Below are 16,027 nucleotides of genomic sequence, written 5' to 3'. Positions count from 1 at the left end.
CAGCAGTATAGGTGGCGATATGTAGCAGCTCTCACGACAGAGTATACTGCTAAGAGTATAATGCTAGTGCTGGCACAAGTGTTTCGGAGCACACTGTTCAGCGCGCACAGGCGAATTCAGGGCTCCGCAGCAGACGATCCATAGATGTATTAAGAAATTTGATTCGCGAATTGCGAATCTAAATTGACTTCAGCTGTACTATTTATCGGTGGAACATGAAAATTTGGGCCTCACCGGGACTCGAACACGGATTTTCAGCTTATCGCGAATGGTCGCCTTAACTATTTAATGAGACAAACGTGTTCAACGTTAGTAGTGTCGTCATTTTTGCCCGTCTAGGCTGTAATATTTATTTTTGCTTGGTATGTATGAAGGAGTAAGAAATCGGTCATATCAATTAAGAGAGCTGACAATATATCACATTATACGTAAAGAGTATCTTTTATGTCAATCTTATGTGAAACATTGGAGAAAATAATTCCACACGCATTATAATGTGCTGAAACGTAGCGCTTAGGTTCTCAAGTGAACTGTCAACACAGACACTGTACAAGGGTATTTCCGAAAGTAAAGATACACAGTACGCTAGAGGAACAGAAGAGTTTTGGCGAGCAATTTGGCAACACTGGTGTTAACCTTGAACCATTAGCTTTCTCCTCGCGGTCGTTCGGCAGTTGAACGTTGCTTCTGGTTGGAGTTGGTCGTGTTTAAAATGGCTGCGCCGATTCAGAATCCCGCCAAATGCGAAGTGCGCTCCGTCATACGTTTTCTTCATGGAAAAGGTCAGCGACCAGCGGATATTCACAAAGAAACTGTTTCTGTTTATGGGAACATTATGAATCGACAAAATGTAACGAAATGGTGTCGTCATTTCTCTGAAGGTAGGACCGATGTTCATGACGAACGAACAACAGGTCGGCCATGTGTGATCTTTGATGCCCTTCTTCAGAGAACGGAGGAAGCAATTCGTGCGAATAGACGTCTCACATTGAAAGAATTGCATCAGATCATACCGGACGTGTCAATGACAACTCTTTATGACGTTGTGACTGTCAAGTAAGGGTACAGGAAATTGTGCGCGCGCTAGGTTCCAAAACTGCTAACGGAAGAACGCAAAAAGAAAAGGATGGGCTTTGCACTCGACTTCCTCACACGCTATGCTGAAGCAGGTGATGAGTTACTTGATCACATAGTGACAGGTGACGAGACGTGGGTTTATCACAATACACCTGAATCCAAGCAACAATCAATGCAATGGCGCCATTCGAATTCACCAAAAGCCAAGAAATGCAAAACGTCGATTTCAGCGAAGAAAATCATTGCTTCTGTTTTTTGGGACAGACAAGGCATTCTTCTGTTGGAATTTATGCCTCCTGGAACGACAATTAATGGTGCTACATATTGCCAGACTCTGAAACGTCTTCGTATAATTACATAGTAAGTATTACATTCCCTGACGCGTTAAAACAACGATCGTATCGAATATCGCTCTCTGGTGGGAATCACACAGAGTGAGTGAGTGAGCGAGAGTGAGAGTGTGTGTGTGTGTGTGTGTGTGTGTGTGTGTGTGTGTGTGTGTGTGACGGGGGGTGGGTGGCTTCAGTCTGGAACCGCGCGACCGCTACGGTCGCAGGTTCGGATCCTGCCTCGGGCATGGATGTGTTTGGTGTCCTTAGGTTCGATAGGTTTAAGTAGTTCTAAGTTCTAGGGGACTGATAACCCCAGAAGTTTAGTCCCTTAGTGCTCAGAGCCATTTGAACCATTTGGGCTGGCGCGCGCGAGACTTACTGGAAGTGGATAAGTGTGACATATGGAAGTTTGGGTCGGTCCTGGGGACGTGCTCGGACACTGAAAGTAGTTAAGGCGGCTGCTCGCGTAAAGCGGGAAACCGAGTTTCATGCTTGTCCGGCAGGACATTTTTTCCGCGAGAATTGTCAATACAGACATTGTGGAATGACATATTTACACATATTAAGTAGGACACCTTCGTGTTCCCATGCTGACCCAACGATATCGTCAATTACAGTTGACTTGGGGACGGGATCATTGACGAAGGTCCGTGGATCAATGGAAAAGTGTCACCTGGTCATATGAATTACATTTATTGTTACACCAGGTCTATGGTCATGTCTGGATATGTCGTCATTTAGGGAAACGGCTGCTTGAATCATCCACCGCCTCACGAAGGCTGGTCGGTAACTCCAGTGCTAAGCTCCGGTGGACATTCACCTGGGCTTCCATTGGGGCTGTGGTAGTAACTGAAGGCATCATGACATCATGACGTAAACATTATTGCGGACCACTTGTCTCATTTCATGCCTTCTACAATGGCGATGGCATCTTCCAGCAGGATAACTGTTGGTATCACAAGGCCAGAATTGTGCTACAGTGGTTCAAGGAAATGATGTCTTGGACATAAAATTCGCCTTATCAGAATCCTATGGGACATAACGGGGACCCTATTGGGCATCAGCTTCACACCCATGAATCACCCGCCCACAAGTAACCATACAGTAAAAATTTCTACGGAGTGAGGTTAATGGACATTGAGGTGACGAAAGTCATGTATAGTGATATGCACATATACAAATGGCGCTAGTATCGCGTGCACAAGGATTGGATTGGATTGTTTGGGGGAAGAGACCAAACAGCAAGGTCATCGGTCTCATCGGATTAGGGAACGACGGGCAAGGAAGTCGGCCGTGCCCTTTCAAAGGAACCATCCAGGCATTTGCCTGAACCGATTTAGGGAAAACACGGGAAACCTAAATCAGGATGGCCGGACGCGGGATTGAACCGTCGTCCTCCCGAATGCGAGTCCAGTGTGCTAACCACTGCGCCATCTAGCTCGGTGCGTGCACAAGGTATAAAAGGCCAGTGCATCGGTGGATCTGTCGTTTGTCCTCAGGTGATTCATTTGAAAAGATTTACGATGTGATTATGGCCGCACGACAGAAATTAACAGACTCTGGATGAGGAATGGTAGATGGAGCTAGAGGCATGGCACATTCCATTTCGGAAATCGTTAGGGAATTCAATATTCCAGGATCCATAGAGTCAGGAGTGCGCCGAGAATACCAGATCTCAGGCATTACCTCTACCACGGACAATGCAGTGGCCAACGGCCTTTACTTAAGTACCGAGGGCAGCGGCGTTTGTTGGCTTCACGCAGTGTTAACAGACAAGTAACACAGCGTGAAATAGCCGCAGAAACCAATTTCGGATGTACAACTAAAGTATCCTTTAGGACAGTGCGGCGAAATTTGGCTTCAGTGGACTATGGCAGACGACTGACGTGACTGCCTTTGCACGACATCGCCTCCAGCGCGTCTCGGGACCATATCGGTTGGAACATAGATGACTGGAAAGCCGTGGCCTGCTCAGATCAGTCACGATTTCAGTTGGTAAGAGCCGATGATAGGGTTCGAGTACGGCGCATACCCCACGAAGCCACGGCGCACTGTGCAAGTTGGTGGTATGGGCTGTGTTTACATCGAATGGAGTTGACGGGAAATAGTTATGTTCATCTCCTTGATCATTTGCAGTCATTCATGGACTTAACGTTCCCAACCGATGGAGTTTTTATGGATAACAATGTGTGCCAAGTCACCGGGCCATAACTGTCCACAATTGATTTTAAGAATATTCTGGACAATTTGAGCGAATGATTTGGCACCCAGATCGCCCCATCGAACATTTATGGGACATAATGAAGAGGTCAGTTCGTGCACAAACTCCTGCATCGGCAACACATTCGCAGTTACGGACGGTTATGCAGGTAGCTTGGCTCAGTATTTCTGCTTGTGATTACCGACTTGTTGAGTTCATGCCGCGTTGAGTTGCTACACTACGCAGGGCAAAAGAAGTCTGACACGATATTAGGAGGTATCCCATGACTGTCGACACTTAGTGTATTGTACATGTCGCCAACGTGAAAAGGGAAATACCACGTGACTTTTCAGGTAATGCTGTTACGTCATTCTACGGGAATATACCTCTTTTGTAGTTACATATTTATCAGTAACAACTATGCTGAATAATTATTGCTGTTATGATTGCGAATCGAAATACGTAAAAACAAGCAAGTGCCATAAAGTCACGTAGCATGTGAATCAGCGTATGTTGGCGACGAAGATCGTCTTATGCGTATCTGAATGCTGACCCCATAAATATTCCTGTTCTATGCAAATAACTGCTGAATTAGTTACCCAGGATTGCGAAACTATGAACACAGCGGATAACTTGAGCGCCACAGATGTACAGTTACATAGAGTGCTACGAATGAAGAATAAAAATTTCTCTTATAAAAGAAAACTATTTTATGTGATACAGATGCAGAGCTTTGCAAGAAGAATGTTCCACGGTCAGTGTCAAACCTTTTAAAGGACAAACAGTTCCGAGAATGTTCTTTGCGTTCATTTTAATATGAACACATTGAAATTATGGAAATTTGCCATAAAAGTGTCTTTCACTTTCGTCAGAACTGAAATTATAAGAACTTTATCAGATACACTTTGGAATTTATCTATTTTTCCTAGTAAATGTACCATAGCTACACTTATGTTTTGGGTGGCTTATGTACACAACCTGTCCAGTAAACCAGCTTATGCATACTTGCAAAGCCCTGTCATCTGCAGATACACTTTTACTGGCAAACAGAGCTTAAAATAGGACAGTAATGAAGTACTGGAAAATTACAGTGTACTCACCAGATGCTTTCACATGCTGCTGGTATTTTATAGAATTCCTGTTCATCTAATAACTTCATGTCTCTCTTGAAAGAGGTCCTCAGTGTAATAAATCTCAATTCCTCTGTATCTGTCACAGAGCCATATTTATACACAACGATGTAGAAGAAGCTGGTTAAGGCACATTGTAATACTGACGAAGCAGATGGATATCAACACCAAATACTGCTTTAAATTAAGCGTTGTATCTCTGTTCTTTATATTGATGCATTTGTATGATGTTTAGTTTTTCCTCCAGCTGACTTTATAAACTTTCCATGAAAGTAATTCTCTCTTCAGTACAACATGAATCAATACTTATTGCTTAGATTCATTTTTATGGCTTCTTTCAACTTAAAACCCAAAATATTTGAACATTTTCATACTTATTATTTAGTTCCATTGACTGCTTCCTTCAGTTGTTCTCCCTGATTTTCCAGCAAACATGCTGCTTGCTTTCCACATACGCTCTTACATAAAGACAAAGAAAACGACTGACAGTGTTCATTTTTATTATTCCAGTATGAAAATTTTCTGTGTAGCTCAGTGTATGACGTTAGTTTCTCATTTTAATCTTATCCAGTGATATTTTACGTCATGTCAGTCACGCTCTTCTCTTCATCCTTCGTGTACAAGCTAGTATCAAAACATTTTTTGACGCTCATTATTGCAATTTTCCAGAAATTTAGAAAATTTGTGGTCTCCTGATTTTCTTTATCATCATTATATATTCTTCAAACACCATTTGAATTCTGAGTTTAAATATGCTGTTTTCCGCACTGGATGATCTATATTCATTATTGAGCATATTGATCGCCCTTATAATAATTTGACTTTCATATACTAAATTCAGATAATGAAACACATATATACATGCTCCAACTCTTTGGTAATAAATATTCTCCTTCATTGTCTTCTCTCCAAAGTATTTCCCCTTCACAGGGTTTCTTAATCAACCCATTTGTAAGTCTCTAAATTACTTTAGTTTGAGTGTGAAATAGATAATAATCTGCTCATTTCAAACAAAAACTTCGTTTAGGGACTGGTTGATTCTCTGAAACAATGATCAGTAGGAATATTCCTGACAATACTGACGTAGCGACAGTGATGTGCTTTGTTCAAATTGCGGAAAATCGGGACTCCACGAAGAACAACTTAAACTGTCACTACTTCACTTCTAAAGAATATATATGTATGGTGAGTAGTTCCGTGACATATAAGAAGGATATGGCATCAATGAAAATTTAACTTTCCAAGAGTTTAACGCGAGTTTTCGTTCAGATTAAAGTATTTTGCAGCTCCTAACACCTGTATTTTCTTTCGTTTTTATTACTCATAAATGAAGTGACGGCTATAACTTTAATTCTTTTTTTCATTTCTCTTACATATAAGTCTGTCAGTGTACTGGAGGGCATCCATTCGAGCAGTTTCAGAAGGAATGTTGCTGGATGTTAACCACGTTTTAAACGATTAATTTTACTTTTCCGCAGAAAAAGTACTGTCAACATTGAGATTTTCAACTATACTTTAATCAAATGAGTTCAGCATTTTAATAAATCGTCGTATCAATGCAAGCGTTGAACTTTTTTTTTAATAATAGCAATGCATCAAATTTTATTTCTTTTTTAGTGTTCCTTCATTTCCAAGCACACTGAGAGAATGTATGCGTATCTTTATTTTGATATTTAAGCTAAGTGACTGCACCTATTTCATTTTTATATGAAAATTACGCTATACTTTAAATTTCATTTACTGCAATGTAGGGATGCAACTTCCTATATAAATCCACCAATGCATTACTGATGCTAATGTTATCATAACGATTTACCAGTATGTACTATATCAGTTGAGATATTTTTTTTAAAACAGATAATCACCACCAGTACTCGAAATCCACTCCTCGTTCGAGGCCTCTTGCAGACTCTTCTGCGTATCACAGTCTTCAGTTATCCGCATCCACGTTGCTCTTTCGTGTTTTCTAATTCCATCTAACCATCTTCCACGAGATCGTCGTTCCGGTGTTTTTTTGTATCTTGGAATCCAGCGAAGAATTTAACTGCGCTGTCTGCTACCAATTCGTCTAGGTACACGTCCCGCACATCTTCGTAGCGCTATTGTTTAGTTAGAGAAGCATCTTTTAATTTTGTTCTTCTTCCATACATTCCATTCATTATGGAGTCATCTGAAGACATTTTTAAATGACTCATAATGGCGAAGCACTGATGGCATATACCTCTGGAAAATTCACGTCCAAATTCCAAGAATTCGCATAGGGCAATGGTTCTCTTAAGGATGGACCTCAATGATTTGATGTACCACAAGTGCGTATCTCTCAATTGCACTATTACTTAGCTAATAAGGATATCAAAAGACTCATAATTACATTAACGTTGTTCTTCCAAAAGTATTAATCTGGCTCTAAAACCTAAAATGACATTGGCCTGCTGCTTCAGAAGTCCACTAGCGGTTCTTCACCAACTCAACTACCACAGAAGTCCAAGATTACAGCTACATGACTCATCACACCCGTTAAGAGCTTATAGTTTTACTTCTAGTAATTACATAAGCACCTAACTTCCAAAAAAAAATTATAACAATTTAAAGAACTTGGTACTGTTGCGTTTACTTTCCGCCTTGCTACTGTAACTCATCTTGAACAAATAACTGAATTTCCTTTTCACTTTTAAATGCAGAATGGGCTGTTATAAACTATTTCGTGCAATCGATAAGACTGTATACAAAATGCAATTGCATATGTTAATTGAGCGTTCGTTGCGTTACGTTCTTTTTTGTAATTTTCAACGGCTCACGAAAATATATGTCATAATACTGAAGGCATCAATTATTCCACTTTGCATCGGAACATTCACTGTGCATTATCCAAAGTGACACACACAATTCACTATTAATGTCAGGTCATCCTGAAGCAATAATCTTATCTTAATAGATGTCAGTACGTTATTTGCATTGATGGAAAGATGATGAAGATTTTTTGGTTTGTGAGGCGCTCAATTGCGCAGTTATCAGGGCCCGTAAAAATGCCAATCTTCATTGAGTCCAATCTTGCCACTTTCATGGATGTTGATTGATGGTAAGAGAACCACTATCTGTCAACTGCACATAAATTATGAATTCATTCACTGAAGTAGATTTATTAAATTGTGAGTTTCCAGAATTTTCCTTTTTATTCAAGCATAATTTATTCATGAATTTGCAAAAAAAGAAAAATCCGCGAACGAATGTTCATTTTGCTGGCGACTGCAGTTGTCTCACATTCCAGACTCGATGCTTTGAAGAACATCAAAACTGATTTCTCCTTACTGAGGTTTTACATCTTATTGGCATGGAAAACAAGAATCTTCTTTTAACTGCTTATTGACTGCAGTCTTCAGTTCACCAGTAGCACAGCAAGTAAAATTCTATATCAGTTCTTTCCACCGAAGGTTACTGAACTTGACCCACTAAAAAGATATGATGAAATACTTTCCTCCGATACGTCCTGGTCCATACATAGTGCTGGAAGAAAACTGGAAGCAATAACGTGTTTTGTTAAATTCTGTAGTGTTTTTTTAATTTGTAAATATTTATAGAGCATATAAGCCATTTACCTTATATCTTATATCCTTGTACATTCTTAGTAGTTTGGTTATCTGAAAAAAAAACATGAAACAGCAGCAGGGTATATCTGCAACTAATTTTCCCAGGGTCTGCTTGTGACTACGACAAGAAACTTGCATTGCGGCAGGTTCACTGGACAACTATGTACTCAACTGCAGCAGTAAGGCCCCTCTGGGAGGCCCTAACTGCGCTAGTTGCTACTGAGGCCACCCAAAACATTGTCTGTTAAGTCTTCAGCTATAATTAAAACAGCTATACCACCTAAAAACTTTACACGATAGCGCTTAACTGTAAGAATGCAGGTTGATAGAAGCACATTACCAGAGTACGCAGCCAGCATTCTTCGCAATGAACATGCCAGCAGCATATGGATATGACAGGTTTCTTGTAACGTTCCTGAAACAGAAAAAAACACGGTTTCTGCAAAATGAGACACTAAAATAGTAATTGTGCTGGAATGTTAATATCAACTTGACAGTTCATACAAATTATACAATGTGAGTAGTTCGGTAGAGTGAACTGAAAATACAGAAGTTGTTTCAAAAAGAAATTATGGAACTTGGATTTCAAAAAAAGACAGTATAGCGTGTTCTTCCACAATGAGTACATTACAAAATGCTGTTGCTGCATCCACTGAATCTTGCACTTTTGTCACACACAATTGCGAAAAACTTTCACCACTAGTTAGGTTTTCCCCCCAGAAAAAGCAACTTTTCTTTTGTGAATGTAGGCTCTCCCGGCGCATACCGTTTGTGAAAAACTCTCGGGTTTCCAGCCAAGTGGAAACTTTAAAATTCCACGAATTTTCGGCGAGTGTCAAACCCCTCATCTTCTGGCGAAGTATCGAGATATACGGATGCTGTGATGTTTATACTACTGGAGTGCCCCTCTCCACATGGTTACGAGCGGCCGACGGGTGGGGAGAGGGATGAGGCCGAAGTGGTAGGAGTGGTGGGTGCTCAGTTCGCATCTCTGTGTGGTCATATCGGCCGCGTCTTGTGAGTTGGACGGTGCTCTTTGTACTGCCTCTAACGCCGCATTTCATGCCGCACTTAGTTGGCATCCTTCGCCTCTGTTCACAAGATCGTCCTGAACCCGTTTTCCAATGGATTCCTTTATGATGTTGTCCCAATAGCTGGTTGTTCAGCAAAGCACTTTGGTGTTCTGGAAGTAACGGTGAAGTCTTTACTGAGAGATGAGGATGAGGTTATGACCCTCCAGCAGACAAAGGGGATGCAACAGTACTGATACGCATCGACAATTACAACATAAAATCGGCTCGCTGCTGCAGGAAGCTCGACAAGGATCCAACCACGACGGTAACAAGGAAAACGGTGGCTCTGCTGAAGAACTCCTATCTACAAGAGGCAGTGAAGAAGCGGATGCATCCCATGGCGCCTGCGACACCACGCCAGTACGGGCTGCCGAAAATCCACATTAAAGGCGTGCCTCTGTAGCCAACACTAGACACCATCAGTTCACACAATTATGGGCTGGTCAAATATCTGGCGACACTTCTGAAACTCCTTGTGTGACACTGAAGTCATCATGTTAAGAACTCGGCCGATTTTGTCACAACACTTAAGGGTACACGATTACAAACAGATGACCTGCTGATTTTCGACGTTAATCGTTATTTCACGAAAGTACCTCTGCAAGACTTCTTGGCGCTGCTGTTTCAATATTTCGAGTCGGAAATAGTTAAACTCTTCGAACGTGCACCGACCACCTACTTCATGCGTAACGGATAGTTTTAAGAATAGTTGGATGTAGTGGCCACGAGATCCCCACTGGCTCAAGGGATCGCAAATCTCTACATGGAGCACTGTGACGAGGTGGCTCTTCAAACCACTCACCAGAAACCCAAGCACTTCTTCCGTTACTTCGACAATAAATTTGTGGTATGGGAGCATGGCAGACAGGCACTGGGCTAGTTTTTGGACCACCTTAACACAATCCATCATAGCACTGCTTTCACTATGGAAATGGAGAATGGTTATCTCCCTTTCCTGGACATACTGATAAGGAAGAAGGCAGATGGTGACTCACTATATAGAAATAAGACACACACAGACCTGTATGTGCATGCAACGAGCTGCCACCATCCAGCACAACAGCAGACAGTGCTGATCACCCTTGCACATAGAGCGTACACCATCTGCGATAGTGAAAACCTCTCGGACGAACAAAATAACACGTGAAGGAAATTTTCCCCAAAAATGGGTACAGTGAAGCGCAGGTTAGTAGGGCATTCAAGAAGAGACCAGGTACTGAAAGCGGGGAAGGGGAAGAAGAAGACAAGAGACTAGATTTACTTCTGTACCTGCGACCGGTATCAGCCAAAATTGCGAGGCTATTCGAAGAACCCAATACAAAAACCTCCACAGACGAAAGAGTGGCTTGGCTCTACGAAAGATCCACTAAAAATGAACGTACCAGGAATATACAACAATGCCTGCGAATGTGGCCAACAACACAGTGGGCAAACGTAGCGCTCTATTACGAAACGCTGCGAAGAACACATCAGGCTAGTGCAACCGGGATAAACAGAAAAATCAGCGATAGCAAAGCAAAGCCACAAGGTTAGTTTCCAGAACAGAGAGATGCTTTTCCGAACAACCGCCTGTCGGGACAGTTTCCTACAGGAATCCATTGAAATACGGGTTCACAACAGAGACGAAGGATACCAGTTATGTGCAGCATGGTACGACGAGAAAGCGACCAGCACCGTCCAGTTCTCAAGACGCGATCGGAATTTCCACACAGAGATGCGAAGGGAGCACCCGCTATCCGAACCACTGCAGCCTCACCCCCCTCCCCGTTCACCGGCCGGGCAGTACGCGGCCGACCGTAGCCAGTTGGAGGGGGAACTCTACTAGTACAAATATCACGGCATCGGCAAATCTCGACACTTCGCCAAAAGATGATAAGTATGACACTAGTCGAAACGTGGTAGTATTTAACACTGCTACCCGGTTGGAAATCCAAGAGCTTTTCACTTGTTACTTAACGTTAACGAGCAAAACGTATTTTAACATCCTCACTTCATCGTTAAACGTGAATAAGCCTCAACAAAATCTATTGAGTTTTGTGCGCTAAAAAAATTTAAGGACGTCTCTCCTTACGAGAGCGAATTATGGAGTGTCACTCCGCAATTTGATGCACTATATAGCGGTTATTTCATAAATGAAAAATTACTCGAAGCGCTTAATTTTCATGAACAAATGTCTCGCTTTTTCTTAATATACCCATTCCTTTACGATGGATCGGCAGTGGGGAGGTAGCAAGATCCCGTTCAGTGTCTATGAGCTATCTTTCCCCCATATGAGATTGCGGCGAGCTGTGATGGATTAAGTGTGGCTTTGTGGTTAGAGTCATTGGCTGATCTGCTGCTGGTCGCCAGTTCAACCTCGACCACTAGCAATTATTTGTTATTTGGCAATTAATATTTCTGTAACGTTCTAGAAATTTCTCGTGTTTGTATATTCTGGAATATTCGATGTTTAATATAAATGACGCACTCTGCGACCAGAATTACAGTTCTGTTCTGGCTCTACACTGGTGTGCGAAATAAATGTGTTTTTAGTTCTGTGTGTTGTACCTCACTAACGATGCTGCTTCCGGATTCGAGGTGGAGCGTGGTTTCGACGTGATACTGATTTACGGGGACGTCGGATACCTGAAAACATCTACATTGCCGTAGTTTTAAGCAATAGCCTACACGGACATGAACCGCAATACAAGCAGTACATGGTTCATAAGGTCCATAAATTCAGTGTGCCAATCGTTTCCAAAACAGCAACAAGTCTCATGGTAAGCAAATCCGCCACAGTTGTAAAATACATTTTCTGACCGACGTTTTACACGTCAGAAGTCGCTATACACTACCACAGTTTCATCACGTGTATCTGAAATCTCAAGTGAAATAACAGTTGCAACCTATTCCATTAGACAATAAGGAAATTTAAAAAAAAATAACGATTAACATTTAGAAAATAAAAAATTGGACGAAATGATTAAAAATAACCTATCTAGCAAAAGTAGGACGTCATGTCTATGCCGGAACAACTAGTAGCCAAACATCTATAGTACGTGGAACGTCAAGTAACATTCCAAACTGTGGCTGCCAAGAACCCCAACACAATCGCGGCATGGGAAAATGCCTCTTGTCCCAGAATTACCACCATGAATGCATACAGTCTATAAAAAGAAAGCCACCATAGCACATTAGAAGGAAGTCACGCGCTACACTAAAGTTGGAGTTCTTTGCAGCTGCAACTAGCGTAAGAACATGTGAAGAACAGGGCCCCACGTCAGGGAGAAATGACACAGTACAGAATCTTTTGGTCCTTTGTCACATTGTGAATCCGAAACCAACAAAACCTCGCACTTGATAAAGAAATCACAGAAGACATGTTCGAAGGTGTTCTAATAAATGATGTGACAAAACAGAGGAATCCATCTTCAAGTTATGCCAACACATTGAGGAAATGCAATAGAAAAAGAGTCGGCCGACAGACGGATACCTGAATCCCGAATATGGTCCCCACGGTAGCTGTGGAACATCACTATGACCTCACCACTCTCATCCGGCAGGTAGCAAGAGAAGAGATTTATCATTTTGTGGCAGCCATAACTGTCTGAGCGAGTAAGCAAGAGACAGCAGCCGTGGATGTTGACCCCCTACGTCAGGAGGTAATAGAGAAAGTTGAAGACGACGTTTGTCAATCTTTAGCACCAGTTACCGCCAGCAGCCGTATGTGCAAGGAAGAATGGCTCGGCCGACTAGGACTTGTCTAACGACAACCCAAAGCCCGAACAACGCAGGTGGAACCAACTCTTCCCCCAACTGTAATGTCCCACAGAAGACAAACATTTGAAGGACATACGACAACATACCAGTGTATTTACACCGTGGACATCTTGGACACTTTGAACATAACTGCAGAGATAAAAAGGCGAGTTTGCGAGGACTACTACGCCACCAGACGTCAACCATGACACTTATCCAACTCTCGCCAGTCATCTGAAAATAATCATAGTCAACCCGTGGGCAGAAGTGTATCGTCGTACCCTGGATGAGATCACTCCCCGGCATGTCGTAACTGTTCCCTGCCGTCGGAGAGAGAGAAGAACCAGCCAAATGGTGACCACTCATAACAGTAAGGACGCTACTAATGAAATCTTCCATGGACGACAGTCACCACAATGTCATAAAATCTCACTGACGTCATAATCAATGGCCAACTTGTACGGGCAACAGACGAATCAGGAGCTTCTTTTTCTGTAACGTCGAATACTTATCACTACCAACTAAAGAAGACTATTTTCTGTGAAACTAAAGTGTTGTGCCGAAGGTCGAAAATTGGAAATCCGTCCTCCGACAGTAACATGTATTGCAAGAATAACTATCAAAAACATAGCACTGCCATTCGAACCAAATGGTTTGACAGAATGTTATTCTTGGATGAGACTTCTTGCAGGCATCACAAGCAGTCATAGACTGTGAAAGGTCAGAGCTCCAGACTGATGAAGTTATTTCAACGAACGCACAAGATTGCTCTAAGTACTAGTTTGCCACTGAAGATATTTGAGAGGTGGCATGAGCCCCCTCTCATATTTCTATCTTACTCTGGGTAATTCGATTTTCCTCTCTAATTGCATGCGGTGAAAAGTCACTATTCTTTCACACGCGGACTTCCCATGCAATGTCTCTCGTCACCCGGGTGTTCCGGTGACAGGCGGGGCTCTGCTGATCTTGAAAGGGTTTAGCCGATGGGTGTGAGGGAGTCAAGTGGATGCTTTCCAGATGCCGACATTGTCATAAGAGCGGGGGCGACACGCCCAGAGGGGCCCAGGGAATAGCTCCGTGAGGTAGCAAAATCGGCGCAGAAATTGGCGCCAAGTATCTCCATTGGTGGAATAGTACTGCGTCGGCAATAGAGGGGAATTTTCCGCCGGTTTTCGAATTGCTGATTGGAACGTTTAACCACGACCACTTTCATGGGGGCGGGAATGTTCTGTGTTCGGCTTGTACGGGTGCTCTTGAGAGGAGTCTGCTCTCGCCTTTCGGTCAGAGTAGGTTACAAGACTGAGCTCTCGCTGCTCTGGACAGCCTGCCTTCCGTTGGCTGTCTAATATACTTTCATTTAATTGTAACTGTTTGACGAAGTTGCTGAAGTTTCGACTTCAACATAACTTTCCGAGTACAGTTGGCAATTGAGCGTCCCGCGTACAGGTGGCCTATGTTGTCCGTCTTAAGCAGTTTTGGCTAAAGTTGACTGTACCGGAGTTAACTGTGTGACTTCTCTCGTTAAAATCACTCACTGTACTGTCAGTGACTGTGTAGCGAGCCTTCTTCGTCTCCCTCAGAGGTGTATTTGTGTTGCTAGGAAGTCTTTAGTCTGGAACAACCGGACCAGGATAATTTGTTTCGGGCTATACTCACGACATTATCATCACCACGACGGGACGTCGAAGCAACCAGCCATTGCCTCCGGTATGCCAGATCGTGTCCTTGTAGTTAAGAAGACAGCTTGCTAATGTATGTCCGCAGCACCGGCAAATCAGGGAATTTTGCTAGGTGATAATCAGAGCTCAGCAGAGCGCGCCTGTTCGTCTTTTCTAACTTTGTTCTTTCTTGGGTGTTCATTGTCTGAGTTATCACTACTTTAGCAGCAATTAATGTTGGGTTGGCTGGGTGTTTCTCTTAAGATTTGAGTTGCAAGGAATTTGCTCCACAGACCACTTGGTCATAAATGTCACAGCCTAATTTATGGACAACTTCACCTTCACAACATTTATTTGAGTATCCAGTTTGATGTATTGTAAAGGTTTCATGTGTTTTGTTTATTATTTTGAGTTTAGTCATAATTAATCAAATTGTTATTTTGGACAGAACTTTCATTCTTTTAATCGGTAGAGCAAGCCTTTCATTTCTCACTACATTAATGAAACTTTCCTTAATTTCTATCCAATTAAATTATTGCAGGTGGCAAACTCTTTTCTACTCCACTTGCAGGGTCGATTACAGTCAGTTCGCGTTTCTTCTTAATCCATGTGCAACAGCAAAAGTCAGAGTTAGAAATGGGGGGCTTAGAGCATCATTTCCATATGAAGATTCGAGAAGAATTTAGTTTTAAATAAACTTGACTAGAAGAAGGGATCGGTTGGTAGGACATGTTCTGAGGCATCAAGGGATCACCAATTTAGTACTGGAGGGCAGCGTGGAGGGTAAAAATCGTAGAGGGAGACCAAGAGATGAATACACTAAGCAGATTCAAAAGGATGTAGGCTGCAGTAGGTACTGGGAGGTGAAGAAGCTTGCACAGGATAGAGTAGCATGGAGAGCTGCATCAAACCAGTGTCAGGACTGAAGACCACAACAACAACAACAACAACAACACTGCTAGCCCCGGCACCTCGCATATTATTAACCTGCCATGATCAACGAGACGAATTTCAGCAGTCAATCAAAATCCTCAGTTAAACCATGAAGCTTTCGTCAAATGCAAAAAGCTACCGAGGCTCACAAAACAAATCTAAATGCAATCTATGACCATAAGGTTTTTAGGTGGTCAAGGAGAACTCTGAATCACTAACCGTCACAGGCAGCTACAACTCATCCCTAAAGCTACAGGGTGACAATTATTGAACTATGTGAAATAAAATCGTCATAACTT

At 42.4% G+C, this 16,027-nt stretch overlaps 1 protein-coding gene across 1 annotated transcript in view; it reads right to left on the bottom strand.

Moving 5' to 3' along the window:
* LOC124722572 (E3 ubiquitin-protein ligase RNF220-like) overlaps positions 1-16,027 on the bottom strand; it is a 685,014-nt gene that overhangs the window by 22,715 nt on the left and 646,272 nt on the right. The window contains exon 9 of the mRNA XM_047247711.1: positions 8,667-8,741. Within this exon, the coding sequence (XP_047103667.1) occupies positions 8,667-8,741 (75 nt within the window). The remainder of the gene's footprint in view (positions 1-8,666; positions 8,742-16,027) is intronic.

The sequence above is a fragment of the Schistocerca piceifrons genome, chromosome X (assembly GCF_021461385.2).
Source record: "Schistocerca piceifrons isolate TAMUIC-IGC-003096 chromosome X, iqSchPice1.1, whole genome shotgun sequence".
Classification (NCBI taxonomy): Eukaryota; Metazoa; Arthropoda; class Insecta; order Orthoptera; family Acrididae; genus Schistocerca; species Schistocerca piceifrons.
Note: the sequence above shows the minus strand (reverse complement) of the source record. Positions and strands in the feature narration are given on the sequence as shown.